Source organism: Psammomys obesus, unplaced genomic scaffold, assembly GCF_907164565.1.
Source record: "Psammomys obesus unplaced genomic scaffold, mPsaObe1.curated_primary_1811, whole genome shotgun sequence".
Taxonomy (NCBI): Eukaryota; Metazoa; Chordata; class Mammalia; order Rodentia; family Muridae; genus Psammomys; species Psammomys obesus.
The window spans coordinates 5,984,678-5,999,622 of NW_026596064.1; the positions used below are offsets into that span (position 1 = coordinate 5,984,678).

At 44.1% G+C, this 14,945-nt stretch overlaps 1 protein-coding gene across 1 annotated transcript in view; it reads right to left on the minus strand.

The window, feature by feature from the left end:
* Positions 1-1,466: 1,466 nt before the first annotated feature.
* Positions 1,467-14,945, minus strand: part of P3h2 (prolyl 3-hydroxylase 2) — a 143,609-nt gene continuing 130,130 nt past the window's right edge. Inside the window, exons 9-15 of the mRNA XM_055625214.1 lie at positions 14,604-14,731; positions 13,941-14,036; positions 13,174-13,324; positions 12,283-12,400; positions 10,962-11,037; positions 7,935-8,075; positions 1,467-2,608 (exon numbers count right to left, since the gene is read on the minus strand). Of these exons, the coding sequence (XP_055481189.1) occupies positions 2,516-2,608; positions 7,935-8,075; positions 10,962-11,037; positions 12,283-12,400; positions 13,174-13,324; positions 13,941-14,036; positions 14,604-14,731 (803 nt within the window). The 3' untranslated portion in view covers positions 1,467-2,515. The remainder of the gene's footprint in view (positions 2,609-7,934; positions 8,076-10,961; positions 11,038-12,282; positions 12,401-13,173; positions 13,325-13,940; positions 14,037-14,603; positions 14,732-14,945) is intronic.

The following is a 14,945-nucleotide window of genomic DNA, read 5'->3' on the forward strand; positions in this document are numbered from 1 at the left end:
TTTGGTCAAAGAGAAAAAGCTACCAGTTCTCTAGGTAGAGGAAGCCCTACCCCCAGATTTCAGCTCACATTCAGGCATTCCTGTAACCCTCATTCCAACAGCTCTGGCTTTAGTTCTGGTCCTGTCTGCTCTAATTCAGTCGTCACAGGATCGTGTCTGAGCCTCAGTTTTTTGCCCAAACAGCAAGACGGAATTGAATTGTAGTTTCTGTGGCTTTCTTCACTTTCAAAACAACAAAAATTCAGATGGAATTTTCCACTTACTTGCAAACAACACTATGCAACCTGTAGACTGTGATTTCTGAGTTTGGCTTTCCTAGGCCATCTGATGGCACTCCCTGAATATTTGAATGGAATTATGCATGGTTTGATGTGGAGCAGATTATAAAAATGAATGCTTTAGTACATCCTCGATGTTCCAGGTGTAAAGCAACATGGCCAACCAGCAGAACGGGAACAACCACTCCCTGCTGTCAACATGACACAAGATGAGATCTCACAAGACAGCATCGGCTACTGAGGCCTTTACCCATTCTCTATGGGGCGGATGGCACACTCCTTGCTGAAGCTGCTGCCTCTCCCAGGCCACCAGCGCACCCAGGAAACAAGAACTGTGCAGAGCCAAGGACTGCTTTCTTTGTTGATGTTGTTACCAGAAAACAGAAATTAGATCCTTGCCCAGATGTACCTATCATGGAGTCTGAGTGCCAGCAAGGCTTCCACAGTGGAGAGCAAACAAATAAAAACCAACTTCACATTTCACCAACAGTTAACCCTGAAGTTAGGCTGAAAGTTTCCTAACTGCATACACCTGGAGCGACCTCATTTGGGCACACTTGGATGTTACCAGAAAGAAGTTTTGCTCCTATCTGTTAATATTTCTAAAATGAATCTTGCTACTGGTTTGTATTCTGTTTGTGTCTTGAGCAAGGCATAGGGTTTTGGAAACAATTATAATGAATTCTACCACTTCAGAAAGGGAAACTGGATCTCGGGAGGGGGTAGAAAGTGGCTCTAGGTTACTTTGGAATCGAGTGCTTTTGTCATTCTTCTGGCACAGAGGTGTAACCAGCATTCAGGTTCAGTGGTGGAAGGCCAGCAGCATACAGCCCCGTAGTTGAATTTCTCATTTTCAGAGAACAAATGTTCTTAGCACTAACCAGATCACAAGTGGCAGAAAGTAAACCTCACCTTTACCAGTACACACTGCAAGAGTGGGTGTGGTCTCCCATTGGCTAGACATGCCTCAGGCTCCCAGAGGCTAGAATAAGACAGAGCAGTGCCTTTGCGGTGAAATCATAAGTCCTGAAGTTCTCTGAATTAACACTCCAGTCTTGCTAGACAGTTCTGGTCCTTCCAAAGCAAGCTACCCACTTTCTTGCTGCCTACTGTCTGCGAACAAAATTGTTGTGGTCCATTGCTCCTGGGTTGTCCCAGTTATAAACTGTGGTCGGAAGATAAAATGGGCAAGGGTGAGAAGACAAATGCTGTAACAAGGCTCCCTTTATTAAGCAACTCGGACACAGCATGCCTCAGCGAGCTGACAGAATCACTGAGAAGAGGCTCTCCAACAGAGGCTGACAAAGAGCAGCCTGTGAGAAGAGATTTCCGAATCTTCACCAGCAGCAGCCCCTCTCCAGCAGCCGGGCAATAGCTCCTGAGGCAGGGGGATTAAAGATGTTCTTCCATCTTCACTGGGGTGAACTTGTGCTGCTGGAGCCTCTGCGTGACTGTTTTAAGGACAACTCGAAGGCTGATCCTCAGGGAGCACCGCAGAGGGGAATCAGAAGTCCTGTTGAAAATAGCAGTCCTGACGCTCCACGCAAGGGGGTGCTGTAGCAGTCCTTATCCCAGTGGTGGCTTCATTAAGTCTGTGATTCTCACAGCCCTGCAGACTGTGTCAGGGGCTCCTCAGACACAAGCCAAGCCTGCTGTTAAGAGTCTGAACTCTCCCTCAGCCATCAGCACCAAGAGAGGCCACAGAAAAGCAGCAAGCCACAGAGGCCTAAGGCCAGTTCACACACTGACTCTAGATGTGAGGTGCTGAGTACCAGCCTATCATGCTGAGCTTTTGAATATGCAGCAAATTAATGGTGTTTGTGTGAGCGTATGTGTGGTGTGTGTGTGTGTGTGTGGTGTAGTGTTTGTGTATCTGGGTGCTGTTTGAGTGTGTTTATGTCTGTGTGGCATGTTTGGGAGTTACTGTGGTGTATGAATGGCAAGTGTGTGTTTCTGTGGTATATTCGTTTTGTATGTTTATCTGTGTGGCGGGTAGTGTGTGTGGGATGTGACTCAGTGTGTGATGTGTGCTTGCGGGTGCGACTAGGCTCTGAATTATGAACTGAAGAAAACCAGAGAAGACAGAGAAAAGGCAAAGTGAGCAAAAGTTCGGAACAGAGGAGGAATCTAGCAACTCATAGTATCCTGTTAATTTATACCATGGCTCTGTACAAAAATAAAAAGGTTCTTCTAAGATTATCAATTTAAATAAATAGTCAATAGAACACTCTCTTTTTCTATAGCTCATCTTTGGGGTTAATATTCAGTCCATGCTTCCTGTGCTGTTCCTGGTCCAAGATGGCGATCACTTCATCAGCCTGTATCCGTTCCTGCAAAAAGACAATTGACACATTTCTAGGATAAGCATAATAGCCAGCCCAGGCAACAGATGCTCCTGCAACACTTCCAGCCAGCCATCTGTGCACAGACTGGTGCTTCCATCCAGTCAGGGATAAGCCTGCTTCATCCAAACTGGGGAATTCTCCATGCATCCTCATGTTCTAAGCAATTACCTTCTGAGACGCCTCCTGAGGAGAAGGTTCATGCTTTCTACCCTTTCTGTCTCATGGTCCCATCACCATCTTCCGCTCAACTCTGCTTAGACTGATCTCACTGTTTTCTCCCCTAAGATATGTCATGCTCCTCTGTCTCTCATAAAAGACTACTGTAGCTCACCATTTGTCTGAAGAGCCAGGCCTTCATCTCCTGTCCTTGATAAGACTTTTGTCCCTGGCTTTTTGTGTCCTGTTTCTGTCTATGTCTTTTCATGGAGAATGTCTGTCGCCTTGTTTTAGGCCAGAGTTTCTCAGTCATAGTGTGACTGACATTTGAGAGAGAGAAGAGAGAGAAGGGGGGTTTTCCTGGGCACTGTTGATGTTAAGATTGCTGGTCTACAAGATGTCCCCACATTGTGAGGACTGAAGTCATGTGTGAACATTGTGAAGGTCCCATAAATAGTTAAGTGCTGCGTCTTAAGAGCAACCCATCCAGATCCTTCTCATTAGTGCTCTAGAAGATTCCAAACAAGTTTCACGCATCACTCAGGCTCCTGTGGGACATTCTCCCTTAAGTCTAACAGCAACATTTTCCTATGAGGGCCTCAAAATCCTTCAGTTGGTTCCAGGTTCTGTTTTGTCCTGCCTCTCTGCTCACCTTACATTACAACTCCAGATTATCTCAGTCTCTGAGTGTTCATTCTCGAAATAGTTTCCCCGCTCTAATCTCAGCAAAACCCTTCCCTGGATGCTTTCAGTACAGCCTGTGTTTTCCTTTTCCCTATACCAGTCCAGCACAGGTCCAGCACGTCTTCCTCCCAACTTCACAGGCAACCTTCCCCCCAGGGTAAGCCATCATTTACCAATGGTATTCCTCTAATCTAAGTCCACATGGTGGCTAAAGTCATCTTTTCAGTCCAGGCATTCTCTAGGACACGGGAGCTTACAAGGGTGTGAATTGTGGAGGGTGGCTTCAATGGCTTCTTAGCAGCGCCAATAAAATCTATGTGCCTTAATATAAATGTGGCCCTTATCCTCACGTCCAGATCTCATTGTTTAGAAATCATTCTGTTCTAGCTACCCTGACCTTTTTCTGTTCTGTTTTTATTTGTTTGTTTGCTTGTTTTTTTCTTTTTCCTATACAGAGTTTTCTAGTGATCAAGGTTTTTCCGTGTAGCCTTCACTGTCCTGGACTTGTTTTGTAGACCAGACTGGCCTTGAACTCACAGAGATCTGCCTGGCTCTGCCTTTGTGAACGGTGGGATTACAGGTGTGCACCACCTCACCCGGCTCTCTGACCTTCTTTTTGTAGGCTGTTTGGTTTGGTTTTTGTCTTGTCTCATTGGTTGGTTCTAGGGATTGGATCCACAAGCTTGCGCATGCGAGGTGTGTACTATGGCACTGAGCTGTCTCCCAGACCATTTTTGTATCTTGACAACATTACTCTAAGCCTCTTTTTATCTCTGGTTTTCTTCAAGTTGTCCTCTGCCGGGAAGACTTTTCCTGTAGTGTTCCTTTTGGTTGGCTCTTCCTGCCACTTGGGTTGCAGCTCACATGCTACCCATTTGGACCTAGTTTGTCAACTATCTACTGTTAAGTTAGTTATCAGTTACGCTATTGTATTTTCTATGTGTCACTTATGGGTGTTGAAGACAGTCTTCTGATTATTTACATATTTTTTTCTTGTTTTGTATTTTTTTCCTCTTTTAGAATGTAGGTCCAGGAAACTCCATGAAAGTAGGAGTTTTGCCCTATCCAAATTCTGTCCCCCATTGCCGGTCCCTAGTATAGTTTCCAGTACACTAAATTATGACAGCATCTATATCCTGACTTGAAAACAAAGCTCTTGCTGCTGAGGGGCTGAGACTTATAATGATGTCATATACAGGCAACTGAAAAGAACAAACACACTGAGCAATAGAAAACTACATAGTTACATCTGAAAGCACGGTACTTAGCAAGCCCTCACATGGGAAGCTCTCACATTTGATGAGCACCAAAAAGCACTGGCACATGCTTCTTTTTAAGGGAAGGAACCCATGTGTTGGGACAGATGTCTGCGAAGCATCTAATAGCTTACATCTTACATACGTATGTGACTGAATACCTCCTGAAGATGCAAGTGTTTGTAAAGGGAGCTTTCATTCCCCTGGTCCAATCGTTGTCTCAGAGGATTACTCCCTCTGTCTGCTAAGCTAGGCTTGGAAGCTTCTAGCCTCTGTAAAATCTAACCTAGGCATAGAATGTTTTCAGCCTTACTGCTTTGTTGTTGTTGTTGTTGTTCTTCCTGAGCTCTGCGCTGGCTGGTTCAACCCATCCATTCTGGCCCAAACTCCTCTAGAAGCTAACTTATTCAATTTGACTTTTCTTTTCCTCTGAATTGTTCTGCTTGGCTTTAAACTATCTCCAGCAATCTTTTTAATCCCCTGGTGCTCTCTCATTCTCTGGCTTGGCTTGTTTGGTCTTCTCCTGAGTCCTTTCTCTGCAACCGGTCTCTCTATTAATGTCCTGGTAAAACTGCCTTCTATCTCTATATTGCCCCTTAAGTAGCTTCCCGTTCCTCTCTCTTCTCATGAGAGTTGGGCGTATTCTAGTCTGTCAAACATTTCTCTGATTCATCACTTTTTCTGTTATTCAACTAGACATCACTTTCAAACATGGGCGCTTCCTTCTACAAACTATTTATACCTTCATTGCTTGGGATTAAAGACATGTACCACTATGCCTGAACCTATGCTTTTCTTTACCTGAAACTTGCTTTATACCAGGCTGTCCTTGAACTCAGATCTGCTTGCCTCTGTCTCCTGAATTAAAGGCATGTTTATATTCCAGCCAGATCACAAAGACCTAGAAGGTCTTTGGATGTGATCTCTTGCCAGAACAACCATGTTTCAAATTAAAACTCCTCTACATGTATTTATTTATTTGTCTATTTATTTATTTATTTACATTTTTATCTATTTATTTATCTGTGCATTTATTTCTTTATTTATCTATCTATTTATTTATTTATTATTTGGTTTTTCAAGATAGGGTTTCTTTGGGTAGATCTCACTGTCCTGAGACTCTCTCAGTAGAGCTGGCTGGCCTCAAACTCAGAGATCTGCCTGCTTCTGCTTCCTGGGTGATGGGATTAAAGGTGTGTGCCACCATGCCCATTCAGTAATTTATATGAAAAAATCTGTTACTTATTTTTCTTGGACAAGATTTCTTTGTTCAGGGATCCTAACCACAGAATCACAAACTTTGTTACATATTAGAATGATATGGGGAGTTTTCAAGTACTGATACTTAGATAGCTCCATACACAATTACATATGGGCATCTGAAGATAGAAATCAGGCATTAGTTCTATGCGGGAGAAAATTAGTGTCAATACAGAGGAGAAAATTTTCCATTAGCAACACTGAGAGGTGCCTGTCCTTTCCTACTGTGACCACTAGATGCCGCTATAATCTGAAGAGTGGAGAAGGTTTTTAGTACTTTTCCAAGAGGCTCGAACACCGGTGTTGAAGCAACTCGTGTAGGAAGGCGCATCTGAAGGGTTTGCATTGATTGTTTTAATAAGATGTTGCACTGCATTGTGAGGGAGTGACGGATGTAAAGTCATATGAAATTCATGCTAAAATAGGGTGCTGATTTTTCCACAATTTGTTGTGCAGACCTCAACACGGGGGTAGCTGTACTGGCGTATTGTAGGTTTAAAACTCAAGGACTGAGAAATGGCAGGCGAAGGAGGCTGCTGTGCTTCCCACAGAGTTTTCTGGGCTCTGCCGGGTTCTATCCAGCGGCGCCATTTTCGTCTTTCTGTGCCAGGCTGCCGTCTTTATGTCTGAGGTAAGGCAAGCCTTTACAGCCTTACAGCACACACTTCCCCTTCAGATGCTACTGTGATGTGCTCCTTTCCTCACTGCTGGACTTCCCTTGTTGCCAGGGGTTCTCTTCTGTCACCCTCTGCACTCTAGAGACCTACCAGGCAACGGAGAAAGTGCTTCAAGAGTGTGGGCCAAAAGAAAATGCTGTTTCTGATCACGGAAAGGGGGATATTCCTCAACTGCTGCTTCTGAAACTGGATCAGGTTTAGAAATTGAAACAAAAAAATATGATGACACCATTCTACGATTAGAATTCCAGGGGCTGGGAGATGACCTTGGGTGACGCATAGGGCTCTTGCAGAGGCCTGGTGGTTAGTTCCTAGCTGCCATGTCTGGTGACTCATTCTGACTCCAGGGAGTTAGGAGTCCTCATCAGAACTCTACCCGCACTCACACAAGCACCCATAATTACAAGTTAAATACATCTTTAGCTGCACTTAGTGCATGCCTTAATTCCAGCATTCAGGAGGCAGAGGCAACAGGATCCATATGAGTTCAAAACCAGCCTGGTCTACATAGTGAGTTCTAGTACAGCCAGTTCTACACAGAGATATCCTGTCTCAACAACAACAACAACAGACAAATCTTTAAAAGGGTAAACTAGAACTTCATCTCTCCACCCTCACTAGGGTTTCAGTAGACTTTGAAGGCAGCAGTAGACTTCTGTGTTGGCTTCAGGTCCACCTTTGGTGACCACCGGAAACAGTCTCTCAACCTCCAGTGGAGCTCTGATGAGCTATTTTCAAGCTGATAATTCCACTGAACCAAGGTGAGGACTCGGAGGTTCCTCATTAAGGGAACCTGACTGTTCTCTCCCAGGAGTTTCTATTCTGCCTCTGGGGTCTGAGCCTCAGGCCTCTTGACAGATGGCAACAGTAAGTTTCCCGGCCACTTCAAGTATAATATTATTTCAACATTCTACTTAATAGTGTAACAAATAATAATGACCTTCCAGGTCTCTTTATTCTTTCCCACACATATGCTTCATAAACTAGTCAGTGGTGTTTTAATGCTCCCCTAACCTTTCTGGCGCCCAGGAGAACGTCCTTGGCTGCCAGTGGTGCAGTGTGTCAGTGAGCTCAATATTCAGCATCCATGGCGACAAGCACGGTGCACTAATAGATCTACCTCTGCAAATGTCTTCACAGTTAGAATTCAAACTGGGTAACAGGCGCCTTCCCAGCTTTCACCACAGAAGTCACTACAGGCTTCGGAGTGACACCAAGGACTTCACAGAGAGGTCGGTCCGGGAAGCTGGGATGCCTTCTAGGCCCCTGTGAACTCACCAGTTCCCTGTAAAGAGGGTCTAGGGTGAACCACAGAGCCACGGCACAGCGCTGGCCTTTGGTGACCGCCTTCACCCCATGAGGGTTCTCGCCGCCAGATGAGAAGCTGATCATACGCCCACACTTTGGTTTTATAGAGGCCTGACAAGAAAATACAAATGAGAGTTTCAGTTCCCATGCCCTGTGTCCTTCTATCATTCCCTCAGCGCGGCTGTTTACTTGGGTAAAAATCTGAAGCAAAGAACGATGGAGTCTTAGTGTTGAAAAAGAAGAATACAGAATGTCTCAGTTTTTCTTTACCTGTCAAATATAAACTGCTTCAAAATAACATTTACCCTTTGTAATATAATAAATACACTTAAGCAGCAACATGTATGACACATCCGTGTACTTCGGGATCACATGGCATGTGCTCTGGTGATAGCCGCCCATTCAAGAATGTAAACCTTCCCTTTTAGCGCACTACAGCAGCTCTTGGCACTACCAATACATTGATGTTTAAGGTGGGTGAGAAGGTTAATACCTGTGAAACCGGAAGGAAACCAGGACGTGAGGGGTCTCGCGGTTACATGCTTGCACATCCTTTGCAATTCTCCAACCAAACAGCCATGGCTTATGCTGTTGTGACCATATGAAGTTTTGAATTTGTTTCCTTTACTTTACTCTTATCCATGCACAGGTCATCTAGGCATCGTGTGGTGGGAATGCACCAGCCCTTGGGGTGACCTGCTCGTGGTTCCAGGGGTTTGAAATGACTGACAGGACCATTCAACGCTCGCACACTGCTCAGCTGCCCGCTGATGTTTTGGCAGGGCAGTATACGGTGAGCGAACACAGATGGCTGAGGGCACTGGGCTGCAGTGCCCGAGCACCAGGAGGCTCTTCAGGCTGACCAAGCATAAGCAGCTCAGTGTTGGAGCCTGTGGCCCTGTGTCTTAAGAGATGTGCAGTAGGAGCTGAGGCTACTTTGTGTCCTTCAGGAAATCATGAAAGCTTACTCGCTTCATTGGGCCTGGACAAGAACAGACAGTGCACAACAACAGCAGCCCCGGCCTGTGTGTGTGTGTGTGTGTGTGTGTGTGTGTGTGTGTGTGTGTGTACCTGTGGTGCATTCCACAGCTATGGGACTGTTTTTTGTTTTTTTGTTTTTTGTTTTTTTTGTTTTTTTCTAACCCTCTTAGGAGCATGTCTGGAACTTTTTTTTCTAAAATTCTTGAACATATCATTTACTCTTGTCCTGTGACTGAGAGTGGCAAGCTAGAAGTGGGCAAAATCAAAATTAGGAACCCCAGTTTGTGTGTGTGTGTGTGTGTGTGTGTGTGTGTGTGTGTGTATTTTGTGGTGGTGTGGTGGGGATCATACACATGTGTGCAGGTGCCCATGCAGTCCATAAGACCACATGGATCCCCGGAAGCTGGAGACTGAGGTCGTAGCGAGCAACCTGACGTGGGTGCTGGGAGCCAAACGTTGTCCTTCAGTGTCCAGGGCGGGAGAGGGAGAAAGGAAACCTTCCCACTTCTCTTGAAATTGGATTAAGTTTTTTTTTTTTTTTTTTTTTTTAGCAGAAAGGAGGAAAATGGAAATTCCTCATTTTTAAAAATTTCTATGTGATAATTTTAATTATCTACAAAAGCCTGAAAACATGATTAAAAACACAAAATACTACTGAGCTTTTCCACTAAAAGCTTAACACTTTTTCTTTCACTTTTTGGAGGGAAATAGGTTCTGTGGTAGATGCCTCGATGGTCAGAATTGTAGAATTGAGTAACATGGAGCACATCCCCCGCTTTCACACAGAGAAGTAGCAGGATAGTAACATGCCAGCACAGCAGCATCAATCATTGGGAACTTCCAAATATGGCCACTAGAGGGAGTAGAGACAAAGGAATATTCGACCAAACTCTTAGAAATCTTCTGATTTTTCTTTCAAACGATTTAAGACATGAATAATTTTTCTTCTTCAGTTTCTATGTTTTTAAAGCTTGGAAATAAAATGGTTTTTGTACATATCTCTCCCAAAAGTGAGAATCCTTTACATGGATTTCAAAGTCCAGGCCAGATCATAAATCTTGGTTTATTTTCTCAGAGCGTAAAGCCTCAAACTACTTATTGATTTATTTGTCTTCTTAAACAAAAAGTGAGGCAGAATGTCTGTGTGAATATACATCATTGTATTCAACTGCACAAAATATTTAAAACCGTAACAGTGTTTCTGGGAACTACCCCCACATCCTCATAGGAATCCCTTTTAAGCCAATGATATACAGCCTGGGACGTCACCCACTTTGACCATGGATGGCCATGGATAGTTCCCTGTTGAGAAAAAACGTGCAGTCTAAGACTGAATGCAGAGTTTTGAAAATTGCTTACATAATGCCAAAACCTTGAAGGTATCCTGCACAGATGCCAACTAAGATTTTGCAGAAAGAAAGAGACTTTATATAAATTTATAACTTATAAGCTCTTCATATTGAGATTCGGTGTTCTTATGGTGTGTTTGATATTTGGCTTAAAGATCAGAAGAGTTGCACTATATCGCCTGTAAATGGTAAGAGCTGGTTTCTGAAGGCTTTGGTTTGGTTGTGAGTAAATATTAGTGAGTATAAATATGCACTTGGAGGTAAAAGCTCGTGGCTTGTACTTAATCGTATATATCAATTTGCATGCACACATGGACACATTTGGAAGTTCATGCTCAATTTGATCCCGCTGGTTACTTGAAGCCATTGCTTTGTCCTAGACTTATGCTTGAAGATTACTTGACAGAGCACCAGAACCTCCCGGCTTTGATTCTAAGTCTAACATTATGTATATGGCTGTGGTCAAGTCCTCAACATTCCTATTGCTCAATCTGTTCATTTTTAAAATGGACTAAAATAGTGACTATACCTAATACTTTTATTATCTATAAACCACCAAGACCCTCTTCATTTCTTGAATTCTTGAGCCCAGAAGCATTCGAAATTCAACAATCTGCAATCTTGAAGGAAAAATACTAAGTATCTTTTAAGGAAGAGGCATACTCACAGTCACGGTTTTAGCATCCATCTCAGTAAAGATGAATTCTCCTCCTTCAAAGTCGTCATTCATGTACAGGAGAGCACTACAAGGAAAGGGAGAGGGCATTCAAATAACAGTAAAGTGTTCAAATAACAGTAAAGTGAAGACTAGTACTGTAGGGCCCAGTCTTTGACAATGACCCTTCATACCCTTGACATTAAGCTCGGGGGCAGTTTGGGTTATACTCTTGATGCTTATCTATTCCATTTACATTCATTCCATTACATTTAATAAATCAGGCTTTAATTAGATAATTCTATAAACCCATCCTCACTGTTTCTTCCACATTCTTCTTCCCACCTATAAAGCAGACCCAGGGAATCTTTCCTTCTTTCTTTCCTTCTCTTTCTTTCTTTCCTTCTCTTTCTTTCTCTCTCTCCTTCCTTCCTTCCTTCCTCCCTTCCTTCCTTCCTTCCTTCCTTCCTTCCTTCCTTTCTCTCTCTCTCTCTTTCTTTTTTTTTTTTCCCCATTAGCTTAGTTAATGAATTCCTATGACCTAGCCTGGCCATGCAGATAGGGCTTGCTCGCTACATGTTTTGAATAAAATACAGTTTAGAAACAACTGAGGTGTTATTAAACACTCACAGTGACTACATATTAAGATCTACTGTTGCATGCTGGACTATTTTCTCTTAATGTACCAACATCTCTTCTTATATATACAACAGCATTCTTTTTGAGTTTCTATTTTCCTTTCATTTTTCCCCAGCATAATATTTTAATTGATTACTTGGGGATTTCATATCATGCACCCTGATCACACTCATTTTCCAGTCTTCCCAGGTCCTCCCCCTTGCCAACCCCCCTAAAAGAAGAAAAACAAAGACTAAAACAAACAAACAGCAACAAAGTAAAACTATGTTGCTCAAATACTCACTAAAGCATGGTCAAACTGCCAGTGGCCAGCCCCTTACACAAAATTGAGTCCTATCCCAGAGTTTCTATTTTCTTAATGGGAAAATGCAGACACACTTCTCGGTGAGTGTGACTCATACACGCGTATGTGATAAAGTGTTAGGTATGTTGGAAGACCATATCCTGTGCTCTCAGAGTAGGAAACACATGCAAGATAATATGCCTTAGTGAAACTGATTTACAAAGCGAGTCATCTGCTTAGGAGATAAAATGGGCACGATGCCTAAGGTAAAAATGAGAAGCCTCTCTCGAGGTCACGGCTGCTGCTCCATGTAGCTCCTCGAGATCTCTACTTCACAGAGGTGGATAAGGAAGCAAGACAGCCAAGCAGCTTCCCACGTTCCACAGAAGCTTGGCCGGAAGCAGCGTCTACCTGTAATCACGGAAAGTGTAAGCCGGAGGCTCCTTCCAGCACTCGTTAGCTTCTGGATCCAGCAGGCAGTTGTCGGCATGAATGGGATGGCTGAGGTCATTTCTTCTGTCCTGCTGCCCTGCCAGAGGAAGGAACGGGGAACAGTGAGAGCAGGCAGGATAAAGAACGACAGCAGAAGTGCCACATGCCACAGTTAAAAGCACAATTCGACAGTCATCTTCAGCTCCTGGCTGTGCCTTGCAAAGGTGGAGAGACAGGCGGCAGCGAGGTAAAAGAAAAACAGCGGTCGGGGGAGACCTGTGGTTCAGCGTAAACTTGATACCAAACTTGGGCCAAGGCACATGGAATACATATACCTGGGTAAATCCCATTCGTTTTATGGGCTGTATTGCATGTTAGGGTAGCAAAAGCTCAAGAGACGTAAGCCAAAGGTTTTGCCCCACAGTGTAAAGGGCTCTGATATACAATTCCTTTCACTCTCATTGACATGAGTGAATAAAAAAAAGAAAAATGACAATAAGCAGGAGTAATGGGCACCTGGCTCTCAGAACATTCTTTGGCGAGCTTCTTATTGTCTCTACCTCCCCTCTATGCTTGTAGACACAACTGTAATTTCCAGCTTCCAGGGTCCCCGAAACTCGGAGCAGAGAAAGCATTTTTTTTTTCCCTTCATGTCTTAGCAATTATGAGAAATGGCCAGAAAAAAAATTGACAGAATGGGGGTCTCCCAGAACTTTAAGAGTCAAGAGGGAGAGAAAGAGTTAGTAAATTTTTATTGTTTTAGGAAGCGAGGGTTCTCATAAATTACCACTCTAAAATGTAACAGAGCTTTGCTTTCTTTCCTGTGGCATTCTGGGAGTCAGGGGACAGGTTCAGGTTCTGGAAGCCTACCAGACAAGGCTGTTCTGCACACCATGTGGGTATAGGAAAAATACAGGGTTGAGTTCAGCAGGAAATAGGATTCCACGATCTTCCGGGCCTTCTCACTGATGTCATAGAACAGCCGTGCACTCTTCAGCGGCACCCGGCCTTCGTAACCAAACTGCAAAAAAACAAAAACAAAGAGCCGAGGGGACATTAGAGATCATGGGGTTGAGTGGAGGCCTGGAGACAGACTGGCTCGAGGTTTCATTAAGAGAATACAGACTGGCCATCTCCGCACCAACTCCCAGGAGTAATAAATACCATGTGCTTGTGGGTTCAGATGGAACTCTGAGCCACTGGAACAGCTCTTGTAATCACAGAGGGAAAACGACAAGCCAATTGTGCTCTCTTCCCGTCCCCCATAATACATTCCTCATCCTTCTCTAATAACTCTTCCCAAGAAGAGGAGAATTACTGATCTTGGGATGTTTTTGTCATTAGCTCATGAGCTCCTTGAGGACAGTGGTCACTTAGTTTTCGGTGAGATACAGACTTGGGAAGCACGAAGCTTGGTAAGTGGATACCAGAAGGCAGGGATCATCTGAATCGACAAAATGGCTGGGGGTTGGAGGTCCTTGGCAAACCATGTGCTATGGATGAACCCATGGCCCCAAAGCAAAGGACAAAGCCACCGACTGAGTTTCCACTTCGCACTTGCTCCCTTCTAAACTCTCCTTCTTCCTGAAGGTGCCATCCCCTAGGAGCCCAGGCTTAAAGGGAAGCAAAAGATTTACTTTGAGTGCCTTCAGCACAGTTGCTCCTTCAAACTTTTCATTGGGTGTGTGTGGTGATGTTTTCCCTCGGTATCCATCACCAACCAGCATAATTCCCTGAGGACAAAATGGATTAAAATGCTCTATTAGTGACAAGTAAGCCCACCTGGGCTACCTCTCTGCTTTGGCTTCCAGAAGCTGAAAAGCCAATGCCACACTTAGCACCATTTAATTCCATCGTCCAGGTATCACCAATTCAAACTGGCAGGGGAGGGGGTATTTTTCTATGATCTTCAGTTCATTTTCATTATAAAATACTATGCTTTTATAGACATGTAATACAAAACGTTCATATATTGGCTAACTTCTGGTTAAAATAAAGAGACTTCTCCACTGACATGCTGGATGGCTATACTCCTAAGAACTCAGCCAGAGGGAGTTTCAGTTCATCCTAATTCAAAAGCTATGAAAGCTTGGTTGGTTACTGTCTTCTGTCTAAGCAAGCAAAATTCCAGCCTAAAGCTGCCCCCCAGGCTCGGGACACCCTAGCACAGGGGCTGCCTTCCTCCAGGACACTGTCCTCCAGGCTGAGGATAGACTGACAAACGGTCTCTTCTCCTCTAGGTCATTGCCTCCAGGCTCAAGATAAGCTAGCATTAAGGGTTCCCTGTCTACAGTTCTCACGCTGGCCACGCTGTGCAGTTCCCGGCACTGCTCTTCGGACAGGACATTATCCAGGAGAACTCGCTGAGTCCCGTTCAGCTGTTCGGAGTTGTAGACGAAGGTGATGTTCTCGTAGAGCAGAGGGCCACCTGGAGCAACAAAGGAGAGTGTCTTCCCTGCTACGTTCATCCTCTAAGAAGGAACATAGAAAACTCTGCCGTCTACAGTACACAGCACAGAAGATGCAGTCTCCATAGGAACACAGACAAATCACATAGCTTGATAAATATTTAGGTCTCTCGAACCAGGGGACAAACTGCTAAGTGGGGTGCCTATTAACATATCAAAGCAGACGGCAGACAC